The sequence below is a fragment of the Harpia harpyja genome, chromosome 7 (genome assembly GCF_026419915.1).
Source record: "Harpia harpyja isolate bHarHar1 chromosome 7, bHarHar1 primary haplotype, whole genome shotgun sequence".
Lineage (NCBI taxonomy): Eukaryota > Metazoa > Chordata > Aves > Accipitriformes > Accipitridae > Harpia > Harpia harpyja.
Genome location: NC_068946.1, coordinates 13,889,447 through 13,908,125, shown reverse-complemented (window position 1 = coordinate 13,908,125; position 18,679 = coordinate 13,889,447). Strand labels below are relative to the sequence as shown.

The 18,679-nt window shown below is 55.6% G+C and overlaps 1 protein-coding gene across 2 annotated transcripts in view; it reads left to right on the top strand.

The window, feature by feature from the left end:
- Positions 1 to 18,679, top strand: part of COL18A1 (collagen type XVIII alpha 1 chain) — a 41,456-nt gene that overhangs the window by 5,722 nt on the left and 17,055 nt on the right. Inside the window, exon 1 of one of the 2 annotated variants that reach the window (XM_052792564.1) lies at positions 16,509 to 17,902. The exons of the other annotated variant lie outside the window; for it this stretch is intronic. Coding sequence (XP_052648524.1) covers positions 16,606 to 17,902 — 1,297 coding nt within the window. The 5' untranslated portion in view covers positions 16,509 to 16,605. Of the gene's footprint in view, positions 1 to 16,508; positions 17,903 to 18,679 lie in introns of those variants that run through there. 2 annotated transcript variants of the gene reach the window in all.

Genomic DNA, 18,679 nt, shown 5'->3' with positions numbered 1-18,679 from the left:
GCTCAGTAGGGCCCAAGCAACTCTCCAGTTCAGTAAGGTCCATGCAGAGCCCTTTTCAGCCAGGAGAGATGTACCAGGGAAGTGGGTTCAAGGAGGGGTACTTGCCCTGTGTGTGGAGAGCAGAGGGAGAAGATCCTCCACCCACAGGCAACCTTCCCATGTTATTCCAGCTAATGCTTCCCTGCCTTGAGAGATGCTCTAAGCTTGGGGCTGCTTTGCAGAAGGTGACGTCTCTGGGAGGATGCATGGAGAGGGGGAGCTGGAGGAGACAGAGGAGGGATGGAGACGTGCAAACTGCTCACATGGGGCTGACAGGGGCTGCTGCACAGCTTTGCCAGCGAGGGCTTGCCTGCACCTTGCTGCTCCTGCTGTTGTTGGATGTGTGCAGTGCCAGCTTCTCTCCTGCACCAGTCTGGTCTGTGGCGACCTTTAGGGATGATGCTCTAAGCCCTGAAATAACAATCCCAGCCAGTGTGCTGTGTCTCTTCCAAACTCTGATAGTTTACCAAGAAGAGAATTAATTCTGGCATTTCAGTAGAGAGTTCAAAGCGCTGAAGGAGACATCTGGGATTAAGTATCGGATGTATATCAGCAGCCCAGAGGTATGGGATTAATAAAGCATTTTAATGATCTTCTAGCATATCTGATGACATTTGAAAAAGCATTGGAGATGAATCCTTTCCCAGAGCGTCCTGCACATCTCTCTGACTGTGTATAACAGCCTGGAGGCAGCATCTTCTGTGATGGATGGGGGGACTAGTGCTGGGCTTCACCTCACCCCATCGCTCCATCTCTTCTCTGCTCTCTGTGAGGTGTTCTCACCGGCTCTCCTGTCCTCCAGCCATGATCCTCATCCCTCGGGTACCAATGTGTGTGGAGCAGTGCTGCCGCTGCCCTCTGGGAAGAGGTGCCCTGTCCTGCTGAGTGCTGGTACTCAGAGGAGGCACTGATGGATGGGAGGTGGTGGAGAAGAAACGTGCAACAATGTTGGCTGGTACTGAATCTCCTTGAATATTGGGGAGTGGGAGAAAGTCCCTGACTTTGTGGATGGAGGAAGGTATGTGGTAGCAGCACGTGTGGTTTTTGGCTTTTAATGTGGGACTTGATTAGTCTAGAGAGCTTGTTGCCAAAGTTATAATTGAAGCAAGGAGCTGAACACGATTAGAAAATGGTTTGGACATTTGTACAGCTAATGGGGGCTTCCGGCATTGTGTTAATGTGAGTTTGGAGCCACTGGGAGAAACGTGAGAGTGGAGGCTGTGGGCGTGGGGAGAGCAGGAGTGGGCTCGAGGGCAAAAATGGGTCATGCTGGGTGGGAGCAAGCAAAGAGTGGAGAGGAAAGGACGTGGCAGAGGGGGAACCAGCAGAACCTGGGAAACTTGTGGCTGATACGGTCTGGGTGCCGTTTGTCCAGATTTGGGTTAATGCAGAGTTGTTCAGACATTCATGAGGCCAGCTCCTGTGCTTGGAAAGCTCAGCTCTGCTATTAATGAGTGAGAAGCCTTCGTTAAAGAGAAAGCCATTGGGTATCTTGTTGCGATATTGCAGCCTGATGTCCTGCATCCCTCCCGGTCACCGGGAGCAGGGTTGCCTGTGGGGTGGGTGGCAGCTCACCGGCACAGCCAGTGGGTTGCCTTGGCGGTGCCAGGCACATTTGCCAGCTCTGCCCGCGTAATTGCACGTCTCAGTGTTGTTCAGCATGTTTTCTCTTTCTCGTCTCTATTTCCTTCCCCACTGGCGTGTGCGAGAGCAGACCGTGGGCCAAAAAACCTCAACAGCCTTGAGGCATGAGCGCAGTTAATAAACCTTTTGGGGGTGAACGGATGGTTCCCACAAGCCAAAGGTGGGGTGGCTTTTGCCTTCCAGCAAGTGCTGGGGGCTGGAGGGGAGCAGGAACACCCCCCCCCCCCAAAGGGCTGCGGAATGGGGCTGCTCCGGGGACAAGGCTCCAGAGACTTGCTGTGCTCCCGGCTCTGACCGGCAGCGGCATTTGGCAGGAGCATCCCTGGCGCTGAGGGCTTTCTCAGCAAGCAACATCTGGTCCGGAACATCCCGTGTCTGCTGGTTTTCAGTTGAAAAGGTTGCTTTTGTGGAATTTTTATTGCTTTTTTTGGCATCGCCTCCCAACCCTTTTCTAAGATGGAAATTGGTCATTAGTGGATTTTATTGTATTTTTATTTTATTCCCAAGCTCGATCTGCTGGTTTCCTCCTCCTGGGGGACTGGAAGATCTGGCTGTTCCTCTGACCCTGTCCCCAGGTTGTGGGAGGCTGCTCGAACAGCCTGGGGTGGGAATAGCAGCCAGGGCACCTGGAATCTGCAGCTCATCAGCATCACCATCCCCATGCTCTTCCCACCATCACCACTGGCATAAATCTCTGTCAGCCTGACAGCCCTTGAAGCTATCTCTGATTTTATAATTCACAAGTAAGCCACCTGCCTTCCCTCCAGTAAACACTGTAGTCAAACAAATTTATTCTTTTCCACCCTCCTCGTTAGTCTGTAACTTAACTGAGTTGGCAGTTGTTGACTTTTGGATAAACTACACCTTTTTGATAACCCCAGATAAGCTGGCGGTGCTCGCTGCCTGCACCCATGCCATGGATGGTGGCCTGGGTCCTGTCCACCTTCCCTCCAGTCCAGTGGCTTTCCCAGCCAAGGCAGTGCCACACTGGGGTGCATTTCCAGGGGAGGCAGGTCAAGAAGTCTGTGTTTGACGGGTGCACAAGGCTTCAGCCATTGCTCCTGCTGGTGGGTCCCAGGCCACCACTGCAGCTGGTGGTGCCAGACCAGGGGCTCTGTGTTTGTTCTGGTTTACAATAGGCTGTAATTTATTAAACAGGAGGCGTTGCGGGATGGGGGAAGGCAAGGGGTTGCTGAAAGCCAGGGGCCTCCCCTTCTGGTGCCTATGTGGGACCCGTGCCTCTGGTGAGATGGGTCGTGCTGGGGTGTTGCATGTTCTGCTGTGCCTGCCAGCAGCGGAATTAGCAGGGTCCCCAGGGAAGGGGTGATGTGGACCCCTCTCCTAAGCACCTGTGGTCCGGGTTGGAGGGGTGATGCATGCAAGTCAGAGTAGCAAGGCACCCGCCAGCATGTTAGGGCGAAGGTGAAGCGATGTCTTGTCTTGCTCTAAACCAACTTCCCAGGGTGGGAAGGCATCTTTTTGTCTTGGTCTTTCCCCTCTTGCCCCAAAATGCTCTCCAGAGGGGCCAGGACCCTCATCCTGGGGACACCTCAGCCCTTGCTGGGTGTGGATGGAGACCCTGGATTCAGCCTCAGTGGTGAGCACTCATGTGGCCAGCCTGGTCTGGGGGTGGCAGTCACTCTCAAGGCTCCTTGCCAAACCCCAGCATGGGGTCATCTCCCCACTCCCTCCTGGGGAGACCCCCTAGGACCTCTGTCCCACTCCCAACATTGTTCCCAGGGATGGGGTGCCCATAGCAGGGCAGGGGGCTGTGCTGCTGCAAGGGGACAGGCTTGTCTGGACCCAGGACCTGCGGGTGACACGGAGCCCCAGGACACCTCGTGTTACCCTCTCGCTGATGTCAGCCTCACCCCAGCTGGGTTCTGAAACAGGAGAAGGGCTTGTAGTGCCCACGTGCCCGGACCGTAAGCCTTCAATCCAGCGTTTGTTAGTGCGTGCTCGCAATTAATAACTGCTTGCCTTGCTCACAAGATGAATTCGTGCTCTGCTATTGAGTGCCGGGTCGTTCCCCCTGGGAGGGGATGGGCACTCTCGGAGCCAGGAGGCCCCATGTTTTGTAAGGAGATTATGTCCTGCTGCATCATGAGTGGGGTTTCCCTCCCCAGAGTACTGGCATGGAGTGCACGGCATAGCATCACCCTCCTGGGAAATGCCAGCACCAACGAGCCTGCTGGAGAGGCCTGATCCAGCACAGGCACAGACCCGATGGCTCAGCTCCCCGCAGCCTTATCGAGGGAGATGGACCCTTTCCAAGAGCATCCTGCGCATCTCTCTGTATGCAGCCTGGAGGCAGCATCTTCTGCGATGAATGAGGGGCTGGTGCAGGGCTCCATCTCACCCCATCGCTCCATCTGTTCTCTGCTCTCTGTGGGCTGCTCTCACTGGCTCTCCTGTCTTCCAGCCACAGTCCCCATCCCCTGGGTACTAATGTGCGTGGGACCTCAGTGCTGCTGCCCTCCGGGAAGATGTTTCTCATCTTGCTGAGAGCCAGTGCTCGGAGGCACTGATGTGTGCGAGGTGGTGTGAAAGAGATCTGCAACGATTTCAGCTGGTACTAAATCACCTTGAATATCAGGGAGTGGGGAGATAGTCCCAGCCCTTGGCATTGTGGATGGAGGAAGGTGTGCAGCAGCAGCACGTGCGTGGTTTTTGGCTTTTAATGTAGGACTTGATTAACCAGTTGTTATTTCTGCACCTGCTTTGGGGACCTCTGCACCTGGGGCTTGCTGTTAGATCTCTGCAAGGGGACAAGCCTAGCACTCTGGCCCCCAAAGGCATCCTTGAGGCATGGGGAAACCTGGGCTGGCTCCTCAGGAGCAAGTGCCGCAGCCACACTTCACCTGGAAGCTTGGAAAGTGGTGCTCATGGAGCCTCTCCTGGCAGACGGGTAAGCTGTCCCCACGCATCCCCATCCTGTGACCGTGCTCAGGCTGGCCTCTTGCCTGCCAAAGTCCCTGGAGGGCTGGAGGCCGGGTCAGGCATTTTCTCTCCAGATGGCTTTTTGCAGGGATGACTTGCATTGGGTGATGTCCATGGGGAAAGGGGGACAGTGGCACTGTCAGGGCAAGCCTCTCTCGGTCAGGTGACCCATCCTGGATTTCCTTGGGGTGGGTGGCAAAAGGGAAAGCTGTGTTTTTTAAGTTTTGGCATCAGGAAAAGAAAAGATGCCTGGAGGGAGTTTTCTAACCTCTTCCCACCAGGTAACCAGGGCACCATCTGATAAAAACCTGTGGTTTTTTATTTTGACAAGCTATTGCTTCTTTTTCGTGGGGAGATGAAGACATCAGGCCCTGAAGGTGGAGGATGTGGGGGAGTCCCGTCATCCCCCCGCCATGTGTGGTACCCAGTGGGCCGGGCTCTCTGTCGTATTACTTAGCAACACAGGAGGCAGAAGAGGTTCGGTGTGTGGCATACCCTGCGGCCGCTCGATGGTTTGAGCAAGGACGCCACTCGCCGAGGTCAGCATTTGACCTCGCAGGGACTCCCCAGGGCTGGGCGGGAGTCTGTGGTAGCTGTAGTGTGGTCCCCTCCCAGCCAGAGATATCACTTGCTGCCGGACTGCCCCAACAGCACCCAAGGGGACGGGTCTCCTCATGGCATCCTGCGAGGCTGGGATGCCACGCTGGGTCCAGCCGGCCACCGGCTGCTGCTGATGTTGGTGGCTCCTTCCCTACCTTCTCCTTGGGCTCAGCTGAAAGAGTTAACAAAACCATTTGAGAGGGGCCCCTAGAGGCAACTGCTGGAGGTAATAATCTTCTTTCGGCTCTTTTTTCTTTTCCCCTGCTAATTGCAGAGTTGACATCGTCCCCTCTCATGAAAGGCTCTTTTGTCGGCTGGGTTGCTTGGCAAAGCCTGGGCTTGGCAGCAGGTTGCAAGACCTGGGTCTGTCTCCTGCACATCCCTCTGCAGCAGCAGGTAGTGAAATGGCTCTTTCAGCAACAGTGATGTCCCTCCCTCTCTGGCTCCCATCTACAAAAAAACCCCCAAAACTACAAAAACCCCTCCTTTTAGCCAACGATGCCAGATTTTCACCCTGGTTCCACCTCGAGAGCAGAGGGAAAGGTCAGCCAGTCTAGACGCTAATCCGTCAAGTGTTGTATTTCTTCGCCTGCGGGTGTCCTAGCAACAGGATTAATGCAGCGGTGTAAGGCGGACATTGGCTGGGTCCTGCTCCATCCCAGGCCGGTGGTCCGGATGCGTGCTGCTCCGCATGGCCAGGCAGGGGGGAGAGGTGGGCTGGGCTCTGGGGGCAGCCCTGGCCCTTCTCCCTGTGCCTGCCCCAGGCTCTACCGGCAGCTACTGGTGATTAGCTTCGGTCCAGCAGCAGGGAAATTTGGGAGACAGGTGATAAAACAGGCTTACAGATGTTTCAGCTGGCCTGCATCCATCCAGGGATGGCTGGGTCAGTGGTGAAGCACCTCTGCCCCCAGACCAACATCAACCCTGGTTTGGGGAGCACACTGGGATGGGATGCTCTGTGGCCAGGTACAGCCCACCTGGTTGCGTCAGCTCCACTGTGACTGTGCTGGGACCTCCGGACAGCCTGTGTCGCTGTAAATCTGACTTTTATGGTGGAAACAGGTCTCCCAGTACATCCCCTGCATCCCAATGCTTGAGTCTCCCAGTACATCCCCAATGCACTGACTGTGCGAACAGTCACTGTGCAGGGGTTGCTGTTAAGCTACTGACATCCCTCTGGCCTCGGGGTGTGGCTGATGTGGTTTGGATTGATGAGCCGGTTTGGACTGATGAGTAAAAACCAGTTCGCTACGGGAAGGGAGTAAAAATGTTTTCATTTCTTTCATTTTGCTGTTTAATCTTTTTTGGCACTGTTCAATCCCTTGATGACCCTGGTTTGCTTCCGAGTGTTGCTGGCGATGCTTCACTGCCCGTGCCTGGGTTCAGGGGTGCAGACAGTGCCAGCGTTTGGCACCCAAACATCTGATGGGTGTTACCCCAGTAGGTACCATAGTGTGTTGGTGGGTGCTGCGCAGGAAGACCTGGCAGTCAGAGCCCCCCACATAGATGGTGTGGGGACATGGGGTAGCTGCCCGCTGATAACATTGTCCCATTTTAATCTTTTTAAGTCCTTCCTCTGCTTCCCCTGCAGCCCCTTCCGGGCTTTTTCCTGCACTCCTTTCCTTGCAGAGGGGCCAGGGAACATTTCCCCCGCAAGCTGTTCAAGCCTTCATCCCTTCCTTGCTATTCCCCCGATCCCATTGTGCTCCAATATCCCTGAAAAGGGGGGTGCAAAACAACCCCCTCTGGCCAAAAGCAGTTGAAAGAACAAAATCTGGGTTTATTTAAACTTTGCCCTGCAGCTGTGTCACTGCTCTGGCCAAGCAAGCGATGGAGCCAGGGTCAGCCAGGTACCAACAGAACTCTGGGAGCTCCTCCAGGCTTCAGCATCCTTAAAAGCGGGGTGCTGGTCTGGTGGCGGGGCTCACCCCTGGAGGCGATGGAGCCTTCTCCATGCTCCAGCTGCTGGCTTTCCGCCCTGCAAGCGGCCACACGCTTTAATTAGGCGAGGGGCTGGCGAGGCTCCAGGGTTGGGAGAAGGGGTGTTCGTTCCCCATAAAGCCCAGCCGGGTGCTGCAGGGACAGGCTGAAGCTTGCCCTGAGTCCCATAGCATAGCTCCTCCTGCCTACGTGGGGTTTTTTTCTGCAGCTGGGATGGGTTAAGTGGGGTTTTAGGAGCGGTTTCTTTTCTCCTGGGTGCTTAAAACAACAACCAATAAAAACCCACCCCAGTGAAACAGGCCGGTGACACTGCAAGGAAGGAAAGATGTTGCTCTGCTGATTTATGGGGCTTTTTTTATCTTTACAGGTCAGTGCTAGCATTTATGGAATTGGCCTTGCTGCAGGAAAAACTGGTTTCCAGCTTTCCCGTTAGGAAGAAACTTCTGCGATCATGTAATTAAAATGCAGAAGAAAAAAAAAAAAAGAAAAAACAATCCCAGAGCAGCTGGTTGTGGTGTTTGTAGCCAGGTCTTTGGTGTCTGCATGTGTCCTCTGCCTTGCTCTGTCCTTGGCTGTGCTGCCTGCAGCCTGTGGCAGAAAATAAATGCATTTTTTTTGCCCTTTCTCTGGTCTTTCTGGCTCATGCGCCAGCCTGCAAAGCAAAAAAAAAAAAAATTTTGACCATGGGAGTGTTTTAATCCACCTTGAGGCAGTTTCCAGTATTTTTATCACCTTATCTGAGCTGGTGCCAGCACTGGGCTGGACTCCTGGTGGGCTGGGGAGGTTGGGACCGTGACTCCCCCATCCCATAAATGAGAAGTGATGGGTCCAGCTCATCCCCATTACAGCCCCCTTGCAGCCGGCAGCAGGGCAACGGCTGCCTGCAGGGGCTCATCCCAGGGGTCCAGGGTCCCCAGGGATGCCTGAGCTTTTTAGGAGGGGAGGAAACCGTGCCTCCATGGGATTATTTCATTTTTTGCAGTTTCCTCTCTGCTGCTAGGCTGAGAAAGGACATGCCGTGTAGACTTGGATATTTGAGAGGTGAATATTTTCTCATCTGGGATGGCAATGGGTACCGCTCACTGGGGATGGGGGGAAAGACCCCCTGCTATTTGGGGCACCTTGAACCCCAAGTATAGCTATTGGGAGCAAAATCATCCCAAATAGCTTCATTTTTTAGGGATGACTAAAAGGAGGTCCCTGAATGACGTACCCCGTGAGGCTCGCCCAGCCTTTTCAGCCCGCCCCCCCCTTTGAACCCTGTGGTATGTGAATTTTTGCTGGTGTCAGAGGGTCGGTGGCAGCAAAATCCCTCCCGGTTAAAGGGTGGGAATACCAGTGTGTGCAGCTTGGGATAATTACCAGTTGTCAGCAAAACAATAGTGGCATTGTAGGGCAGGAGCAAAGGGAAAGGGCCCCAGTCTTGAGCGTAATGTTACTTTTCTATTTACGTTGCCATAGTCTTCGCTGAGAAATGGCCCTATTCTCTCTAATCCTCCTCTTCAGGCATGCCTGCTGGTTTTTTTTGTGTGGTTTGGTTTTTTTTTTTTTAACCCTTATCGTCCGGGAAAACAGCTTGCAGGGACCCATCTCCAGGGCACTATGCCATGTGGCCGTCCTTGGCCAGTGGCACTGTGCCCATGGGCTGGCTGGCTTTGCTTTGGGATGCCGATGCCGGGGATGGTGCCCGGCCATGGCACCGTCCCCATGCTCAGGAGGGAACAAACCTGCTCCTGAATCCTCATCTGCATGCAAGCAGGAACCCAATTTACACCCATCCTTGTTCTTGACATCTGTCATGTTATAGATGGTAAACTCCAGTGCATTAAAGCTATTTATTGACTTTGTATTTTGCTTTAAAACCAAGTGATTTGTTGAAAAGGGAATAATTGGTCAACCGATGGCTTTTGATCCCCATCTCCTGCTTGTGCTGAGAACAAGATCTCTCACCCGGCATGTTTGGTTGTTGGTTGGAAAGGGATGATGTGTTTTATGGCCTCATCCAAGTCCTGTTGGCTTTCCGCAGTGCTGAAGGAAGCTAAAATACCTTCTCTCCACTTGCATGGAGCAGCAAAGTAGCCACTGACAACATTGACCTGTTTGACACCTTTAATATCTGTCTCCAGTGGTGCTTGGACTTTCTCAAAAGATCTAAATTTTGCTGCTTAACTTTCTGTGCCAGTGGAGACACAGACTGTCATCCTGGTAGGGAGTGTGGGATTTCAGCCTTGTCTGATATCAAGTTGTCATTGCTCAACTTAATTTCAAGGCATTCAACAGATTTGTTTTTTCTTTAGCACTGACTGGGACGTGTGCAGCTGGGTAGGTTCAAGGGCTGGACGATGCTTTCCCTGTTTAAGTGGCCCCTCATCCAGGCTGCTGACAAAAGCATTAAATAGCTTTGACCCCCAGCATCCACCCCCAAAGGGCCTGCTGGGCATCTCACCCCCTTGTATCCCCACCTTGGGGGACTGAAAACTGTGGCGAGGTCTGGCATGAAGCGCGGTGCCCAGCAGACAGCCCGGTGATGGGATGTGATGCCAAAGCAGGATGGCCAAGCTCAGCTGTCTGGTGCAGAGGAAACTTTGGAAAGAGCAGGGGAATGATGCCAAAGTCGGCAGCACAGGCAAACTATTGTCTGAGGAGTGCAGAGAGGTGGAAGGACCACAGTGCGGACAAGGAGTCTTATTACGAGCACAGCCAGGGACTTTGAGAGGCTCCAAGTTAAACAAAGTCCCCTGCACTGCAGGAGGGCAGTGCTGACAAGACCGAGGCTGGTTGGATGAGCGGGAGATTGCAGCTGAAGTCCAAAACCAAAACCCCCTCCTAGATCCCTCTTTTCCTTTCCATTCCCTAGCAAAATAGTGTGTCTCGCCACCTGGCCCTGCAGCAACTGCCTGAGCTTGGATTTTGTTTGCCACAAGCCACACTGAGGATGAGGTTAATGAAATGCTGAGTGCGTTTCCCTCACTGTAAAGCTGCAGTGAGGCTCCGTAAAGCATCCACAAGCTGTGGCAGTTGCCTCTTGCAGCAGCATGGACCAGCTAGCACCTGGCATCCCCGGCTTGTGGCGGGTGCAGGATGGATGCTGTACCACTCCATCGTAGCTTCAGGTACTATTTAATTTGGCAGTTCTTCTGTGTTCTGTATGGTGAATTGTTTTTTGGGTTTTTGCTGTGCTGATATTTTCCTCTGTGCTAAGTCCTGAAAAACAGCTAAGAATGGGCAACTCCCAGCTTTTGTCATGCAGCCTTCAAAGCTGGTGCAGGGTTACCCTCCAGCAGCGCTCCTTGACATTGGCGGCTTAACATCCTGGCATGGTGCAGCACACAAGCATGGTCAAGTGGTGTGCAGGGTATCCCTCAGGCCCTTTCCCAGTCCCTCTTGGTGCCCAGCCCTCTCCATGGCTGGGAATATGCTCATGGGAGTCATGTCCTGCTGTTTTGGTTTTCGTTGGCTTCTCTGCTGTGTGATGCTGACAGATTTCATTTGAGCTCTGGGGAAGCATATCACACCTGGGTAGCTTGTCCTCCTCTTCTCCGCTTTGCTTTGTGCAAATGAGCAAGTTGCAATGGCATCGAGTCAGCTCGTAAACCCTCCATCCCAGCCCTGATCTCCCCTCATCCTGTGGCACAGCATCCGTCCACGAGCCAGGATGCCAGGTGCACTGGTCTCCCTGTATTTCTAGATAAATAGGTGCCTGGGAATAGGGATGCGCTCCCCAGCTGCAGACCCGCTCAGTCCCTCGCAGAGATGGGAACCGACCCCCACTCTCCGATAACTGGGATAGGCCCCCGTGCCTGCCTGGACAGTGGTCGGTCGTGGGCACTGCTGGAGCCCCCTCAGCTGCCTGCCGGGGCAGGAATGCCAGGAACGCAATTGAAATTCGGGGCTTCCTGGAATTGTGGCTCCCCGGCTGAGCCAGGACCTTGCGGGGGGGGGGGTGAGGGGGGGGTGAGTCTTTCCCCTCCAAGGAGCAATTAGTCTGCAAGGTGATTTATTAACGTGGAGGAGGGTGAGTGAGGGGGTCGCATTCCTTCCCTCCCCTCCCCTTATCTCTGGGCTGTCGGTCGGCCCCAGAGGGAGGCAAGTGATGGGAAGCAGAGCTGGTGGCATCTGCGAAGGCAGGGCAGGGGGGGACCAGTGGTGGGGCGGGGGCTACAGGTCACACCAAGCTCACCTTGCATTTTAAAGACCTCCTTGCACTTTTAAAGACCTCCCTTGGGTTCCGCTGTACCGAGAGGTTGATGGCCCCTCTCTGCCATCTATCCCTTGAGGTGGCCAGGGCACCTTGCGGGGTGGCCAAAGTCACCCCAGCCCTGATTCCCTGCCCCTGCTGCCTTGTCCTCCTGCCCATGCGGATGGGGAAAAGGGAGACACCAGCATCTCTTGGCTGTCCCTTCTCCAGCTTGGGGCTCCCGGTCTTCGCCGGAGAGTAATGAGTTACAAGGCAAACTCAAGATGCCTTTGGTGAGGTCTGCCCCTTGGTGCGCCGTTCCCCGGGGGCTCGACCCCCGCAAGTATTTTTAGCCACACTTGGAAGGAAGGCTGTTTGCTTTGCGCTTTGCTCATCCTGCCCGCTGCTATTGCCCGCATAATTTCCCATGAGGGCTGACAAAAATACTCCTTAGATGAGTAGGATGGATGCCCCGGGACAGCGGGTGCCTCTGTCTCTGCTCAGTTAGGGAGCAGGAGGAGGATGCAGGTACCAGCGGGGTCTGGGCATGGCCACCCTTCTTCCCCCCCAGAGTTATTTGATGGCTCCCCCAGGCAGTCGTGACATTTTCACAGTTTATCTTATCAAGGAATTTGCTGGGAGGATGTTTCTGGCTCTTCATGAGTAAATGTTTAGGAACGCTTCGGTCCCAGGGGCTCAGCGGTGTTGCACAGCCAGAGGCGGGGGGGGAAATGCTGGCCTGGAGGCAGGTCCCAGCAAACTGGCACCTGCATCATTTTTGGGGCCATGATGGGTGCCGTCACTCATGCCGGCTCAGCTCCCGTGCATTCTCGTCCCCAGCCCCTGCCTTCCTGTCTTCCTGGCTGAGCACCCGTCTGTAGGCTGGGTCCCACCGTCTCTCCTCAGGGGCTGTCTCCACACGGGAGGTCAGCAGCTGAGGATGTGGCAATATCCTCAGCATGTGTCTCGATGAGGGCCTTTTAACTGTTGTTTGGGCTTTTAGATAAAGAACAGATTAAAATCCCAAACATTGGTAGGATTTATAGATACCATCTGCTGCTGACAGTCACTGAATTTTTCTGCTCGATGCATGAGTGCTCCCACCTCCAGCATTTTGGCTGTGCCAGTGTCAAGGTTTCCTTCCTTCCTTCCTTCCCCAGCAGCATCCGTGGAAGGGGAGATGTATGGATAGGGCATCAGAGGCAGTCCCAAGCAGTTGCTCTCCTGCAGTTTTGTGCCTTTTGGAGGTGGATGCTTTCTCGAGCACACTACGGCAATGTTGCCATCACTGGTGGAAACCCAGCAAGCTTTCGGCAAGCTGCTGATGTGCCAGCGGGCTCTGGAAAGGTCGTGGGGCTGTGGTGTGTTTGCATCCTGGGGCTGACCCCAGACATCCTTCCTGCTGGTTCCAGGGGGCCATTTCGTGGAGTACTCCCCAATGCAATGCTGTGTGTGGGTCAGCGCGCTGCTCCGAAGGGACTGGGGACATTTTTAGTGGTGGCCAAAAGCAAGAGGTGATTTCAGCCATCCTGTCTGAGGGCTGGGAGAAGTTGAGGCTGGACTCAGCAAACAGAAAACGGATAAATGGGGAAAACGGTGGCCAGTAATGGGCAAATTTGTTAATTAAAGCCCCTGATTGCTAACAGAGGCTCCCTGGGAGCTGTGCCATGGGGATGCTGTGAGCTCCATCCCTCCCCAGCTCCAGGAGCGTGTGGCTGAATGGGGGGTGCCTTGGGGGGTCTTTCCCTCTGTGACTCAATCTCTTGGCAGCGGGATCCGCTGTCAGCGTTAAAGCCCTTTCTGCAGCTGCACTTAATCTTTTTGGGCTCAAGGCTTCTCACCCCTTGGCCCCAGGTCACCCACCAGTTTGCGGAGACCTTCCCTTGAGATGCGAGCAGGGGGAAGAAAGAAGCTGCACGTCACAACTCCCTGCCTGCACTCTGTCCGGCTGCACCCTGCAAAAACCGCTGCTGATCCCTGCCCGCACCTCAGTGACTTCTGGGCTCGTGGCCAGGATAGGAGGGGTCCCCGGTGTAACTGGGATGGGTCATCACCCCTGATGGGGTGCAACAAAATGGGTCTCCTGAGGATGCTTCTGCGCTCTGCTCAGCCTGAGGCTCCCTCTGCTGTCCGTCTGCCTGTCCATCTGTCCATCCCTGCCTGCCCGGCTTTTGCTGGGGGGTCCAGCCTTGGACTGTGGAAGTGGAGGGTTTGCTGTGCTGGGCTTGGACAGGGTCCCCGTCTCCTCCCAAAATGCTATGGGGAGAGCAACCCGGAGCTGCCCCCAGTGAGAGCTCAGGACGCAGGTTGGGGACGCAGCGCATGTTGCAAAGCCTGGTACATTCATGGCCAGGTTTACTGTCCCTGGCCACCGCCATGGGCTGCTCCTATGGCATGGGGACATGCGTGGCCACGTCACTTGAAACCCGCTTGCTTGGCCCCACTTTCGCCTCCAAAGAATAACATTATTATTCTTTAATTACTGATGGCATGCAGCAGGTCTGAAACCTGGGTGACAGGCTTTTTTCCCTTTTTCTCCCCCCCCTTTCCCTCCCCTTTCCCCCCCTTTCCCCCCCTTTCCCCCCTTCCTTTATTCTCCCCCCTTCCCCCCACTTTTTCCCCCTCCTTTTCTTCTGGGACAGGACCAAGCCTGCAGCGAGCAGGGCAGACTCTTACCCCTTTTCCAGGGGGACCAGGCTGCACCAGCAGATGCCAGACAGCGGTGGGAAGACACAGCCTGCCTGTTCAGGATAGAATTGGGACCAGATTGAGGGTCCAATTTTGCTTTTGAAGAAATGCAAGGTCACGATGAGCTTCCGGCAGCATCCCCTGGAGTGTGCAAAGTGCTTTTTGAGAGCCTTTAGCCTAGATGACGCTAAAACAAGGGGTTTCCCCTGCTCTGCCAGCAAGCTGGCTGCTGTGGCTTCTCTTTGGGGAAATACTTCTACCAAAATATTTCACTGGCTGGTACATTCCCTGTGCCTGCCTTGCTGCTTGATCAGTGGCAGAACTGGGCATGCTGGGTCGGGATGGCCACCTGTGCCACCAGGCCAGCCTCCGAGCCCTTATTTTGGAAATCCTGCTGCTGAGAGGGGGTCAGCAGCACAGCCAGGGGACACAGATGCTGTAGCTTGTGGGGATGCCCCAGCCCTGGCTCCTTCCCCCGGGAGCTGCCGGCGTGGAGGTGTGCAGTGAAACGAAGATCATTGACTTAACGAGGGCTGGCGGCAGCGGCCCCGCGCACAGGGAGGTCCCACAGGATTGCTGCTTTGCTCTGCTCTGCTATCGTGAGCTGCCTAATCCCAGCAGAAGGGAGAAATGGGATTTTTTCCAGCTGGGCATCGTGTCTGCACACGCTTGGGGCACCCCAGCATGGTGCCACCATCGAAACCCTCCTGGCTGAGATGAGGCAGCTCATCAGGGCTCGTGATGCTCCCCCCTGGCTCCAGGAGCTGCCCTGGGGATGCTGCGTGGCTCCACGGGGCTTGGATCGCATCCTTGCCACAGGCTGTCACCCCACTTATCTCCCCCCAGTTTGGGGCAGAGGCCATGGGAACACCAAGCTTTTCCATCTGTCCTCCCCACCAGTGGGAGAGGAGCAGCAGTCACCGGCATCCCTCTCGGATGTGCCAAGGACACGAGGGGCGGTCCCGCACCCTGCCAGGATGCTGCACCCTCGCCCCAGGGGAGCAGAGCTGGGTGCAGCGGGGTCCCGTCCAAACACGCCAGGGCGGGTTGGCAGGCTGGCTCCTTTCATCAGGTTGATGGGAGCACATGAGCTTCGGGGGGCCATATGGAAACTCTGATATACGGACGAAAATGCGTCCCGCATTCAATTAGTCGTGGGCTGTTCCACAACATGCACCCCTAACAGCATCAGTCATGGGGCAAGCCTATTAGCAACAGCATCCTTGCTGTGCCAACTACCATTTTAAGGGGAAAACTCACCCGTTTCGCTTAAAAAGTAGTGTGGGAAATGTTGTGTAAAGCAAAATAGACATCTGAGCATTCGTTTCAGTGCTTTTCCTGAATATTTTCAAGCCAGAGCATCAGGAGAGTTGCATCCCTTCCCACTCCACATTGCGGGACCACTTTACTGCAGCGTGTGGCTTTCCCGGTCATGCAGCATCCTGTCTAGGGGGAGACAAAATTGTCACCTACCCGTCAATGTCCCTTCTTGGGGACACTTTTTGAGTCATGAAGGTGACTTGCCCAGTATCACAGCAAGAGCAGAATGGCAGTGCAGGCCATGGGTGTGCTCCATCCCCACAGGGGACTGGGGACGTGGTGGTCCCCAGGAACAGGGGTCATCATCTCCAGAGCACAGCAGCGCTGATGTGGGAAAACAAGCCAGATAAGTGGATTTGGGGGGATTTTTTTAAGCTGGGGTGAAGAGCAATTGAATTTTGGGGGGCGTGGGAGAGCACCAGCGCTGCCTGGGGGAGATTTTCATCCCAGGCTTCAGGAAAACTCAAGTGTTCAAGGCTGCAATTGCTCAGACCTCCTGGCGTCAAGACGTTGCTGGCGCATGATGCTCGCGGTGGGGGGGGATTGCAAGCTTCTCCCCTCACTGTCCTGCGACAGCACATGGGGGGGTCCTGGCTCTCTAACCGAGCCGGGAAAGCAGCTTAAAAGCACTTGACTTTTGGGACTTGTGTTTCCGGCCGGTGGAAATCTTGGAAATGTTTTCTGGGATTTTTTTTCCCTCCTCATTCTCTTCTGCTCTGAGGTTATAACCTTTCCCTGAGAGCTGGAGCAGGGGTACCTGTGTGTCCCACCAAAACTGGGCATCTGTGGGGACCGTGTCCATGCATGACCCCCCTATGTACAGCTCTCTATGCCAGTAATTTAACCAGAGCCACCAAACAAGGAGAGAGGATTTAGGATTTCCGTGGCAGGAAGGAGTTAAAAAGCTGGTAGCAGCAGCTGGGACAGGGAACAGGGTGCGTCTGAGGCCTGGCTCGGCTCCCAGAGGTTTTGGGGGCTCAGGTGGGTTCCCAGCTGGGCGGCAGGGTCCCCGGGGGGCCGTGCCGGCTGCGGGGAGGCTGGCGCTCGGGAGAGGAGGGTTTGGCAGGGCCGGCGGTGCGGCCACTCCTCCTGCTCTGCTCCAGTTTGAAGGGTCGTGCGCCGGAGCTGGGGAGGAGAGAGCGATGTGAGTGCTCCGGGAGTGCAGCCGGGGCAAAACTCCTGCCTGTTCCCTCCTTTCCTTCCTCTGGCCTCTCCGTTTCAACCTCTGAAGCAACGGGACTCGTTTTGCCTTCCTAATGGCCCCGGCCCCACCTCACTTGGGCTTTCTGCTCCTCCTGGCTTGCTGCTTCTCCCCCTCTGAAATGCAGCTCCTGGACTGGGTTTGGGGCAGCACAAAGACCACGGAAAGCCCAGCGATACCCAGCAAGGAAACTACAGCACCGGAGCCACTTGCCTCTGCAGCAGCTCCCACCCCCAGCGTGTCCCCAGGGACATGGGATGGCCAGGTGGTGGGGGACGTCACCACCCCACAGCGCCAGGAGCCAGATCCCAGCACAGCAACACCTATGGGCAAGGGGACCGCGGCCGAAAACACCGAGCAGTGGGATTGGAATGCCACGGGGCTGGTGGAGAGCACTGCACGGCCAAGCATTGCTCCTCCGCGCAGCACGTCACTTGCCCCTGACCAGGATGTGGCCAGCAGCTCCACCGATGACCCACAGCTCCTGGGGACAGGGACCACCAAGGACCCACAGCTCCTGGGGACAGGGACCACCGAGGACCCGCAGCTCCTGGGGATGGGGAACACCGAGGACCCGCAGTTCCTGGGGACGGGGACCCCCGCAGCAACCAGGACACAGGTGTCCTTGCAGAGACCGGCGGGTCCCCGGCCAGGTAGTGCCCCTTTTCCTTTCTCACCAGGTGACAGTACCCGTGATCAGGCGGTGCCGCCCTGGGACCCCACGGCGCAACCACCCCGATACCACCATGGAGCATCGCCCGCTGCACCAAACCTGCGGCATGGCACCGGCCACCAGGGGCTGGTGCTGGCTGGCATGAATGGGAGCCAGAGTCCTTCTTTGCCTAACAGGAGGGTGGCTAACGGTGTGGATCCTCCTCTTGCCAATAACTCCGGTCCTCTCGAGTTTGATTTACTAACCGCCACTATGCAACTCTACGGTAGTAGCGGCACAGGGCTCACATCCTTCTTACTCGGACTGATGCCACCAGCTGGCCATTGCCTGCCCATCCCAACCCGCCTGCCTTTCTGCAGCGTGCTGGGCACCAACCATTTCAGATTACCAAATTACCTCCGCCACAGCAGCGAGGCGGAAATTCGGGCCGCTTTGCATGAGTGGGAGGGGCTGCTTGAATCGCGGTGCCATCGCTACGTGGAGTGGTTTCTCTGCTTGCTCCTGCTCCCCGGGTGTAGTGCCTCAGTCCCCGTAACCCCCCCGCCGTGCCAGGGCTTCTGCGAGGCCGTCAGAGACCTGTGTTGGATGCACTTGGCTGGTGGGCACCTGCCTCTGCCTTGTGATGCTCTCCCCAAGGAGGACGAAGGGTATTCTTGTGTCTTTATTAATGCTTCTGCAGGTAATGTGGCTGGGTGATGTCCATGTATTTGTGTGTGTGTGTCACCTCCCCAAACTCCCCCAGGTTTTTAGGCACTGAGGGATGCTTCTGCCTTGTCCCCATGGGATGCTGCTGAGTCCAAAATAGCTTTCCATCCAGCCTCAGCTTCAAACGGGGACGGCCAGCAGGTTTTGGCTCCCTCCGCAAGGCTGAGCATCACCATCCCCTCCTCGGGCTGTTTCACCCCCGGTGAAACACAGTGGCTAGTTAAAAGATAACATCCTGGTGGCCAGGACAAGAGATGCTCCCCAAGCGCACCATGCTGGCATTCATGGCCAGTTTGCAGGTACCGCAGTGCACAGCCAAAGGCTTTGGGGTTTCCATCCTGGGAGCGGGGTGCTTGCAGAGCTGGCAGCTCCCCGCAGGGACAGGGGAAGGACCAAGACCCCACAGATGCCTGACCGCAGCAGCATCTGGGGCCATGGTGCTGAGGAGGCTTCAAGGTGACCCGTGGCCATGGCTGCATGCTCCCCTCTCCCAGACCGGCCCTTTGCCTTGGGATTAATGATTTACCCAATGGCTAATGTTTGGTCCCCCCTGCTTGGCAGGCAGGAGAGGTTACTTTGCCTCCAGCTTCATCATTAGGTGGTTGTGACCCTGCTGTATGTCAGCCAGGGATCAAGATGTGCCTCTTTGGCAGAGGGTTGAAAGGAAGGGAGCGGGGGGGGATGGGGACTGGCACTCAGAGAAATGCACATCAGGGTGTAAGAGCAAGAACACAGTTTGGGATGAAAGCAG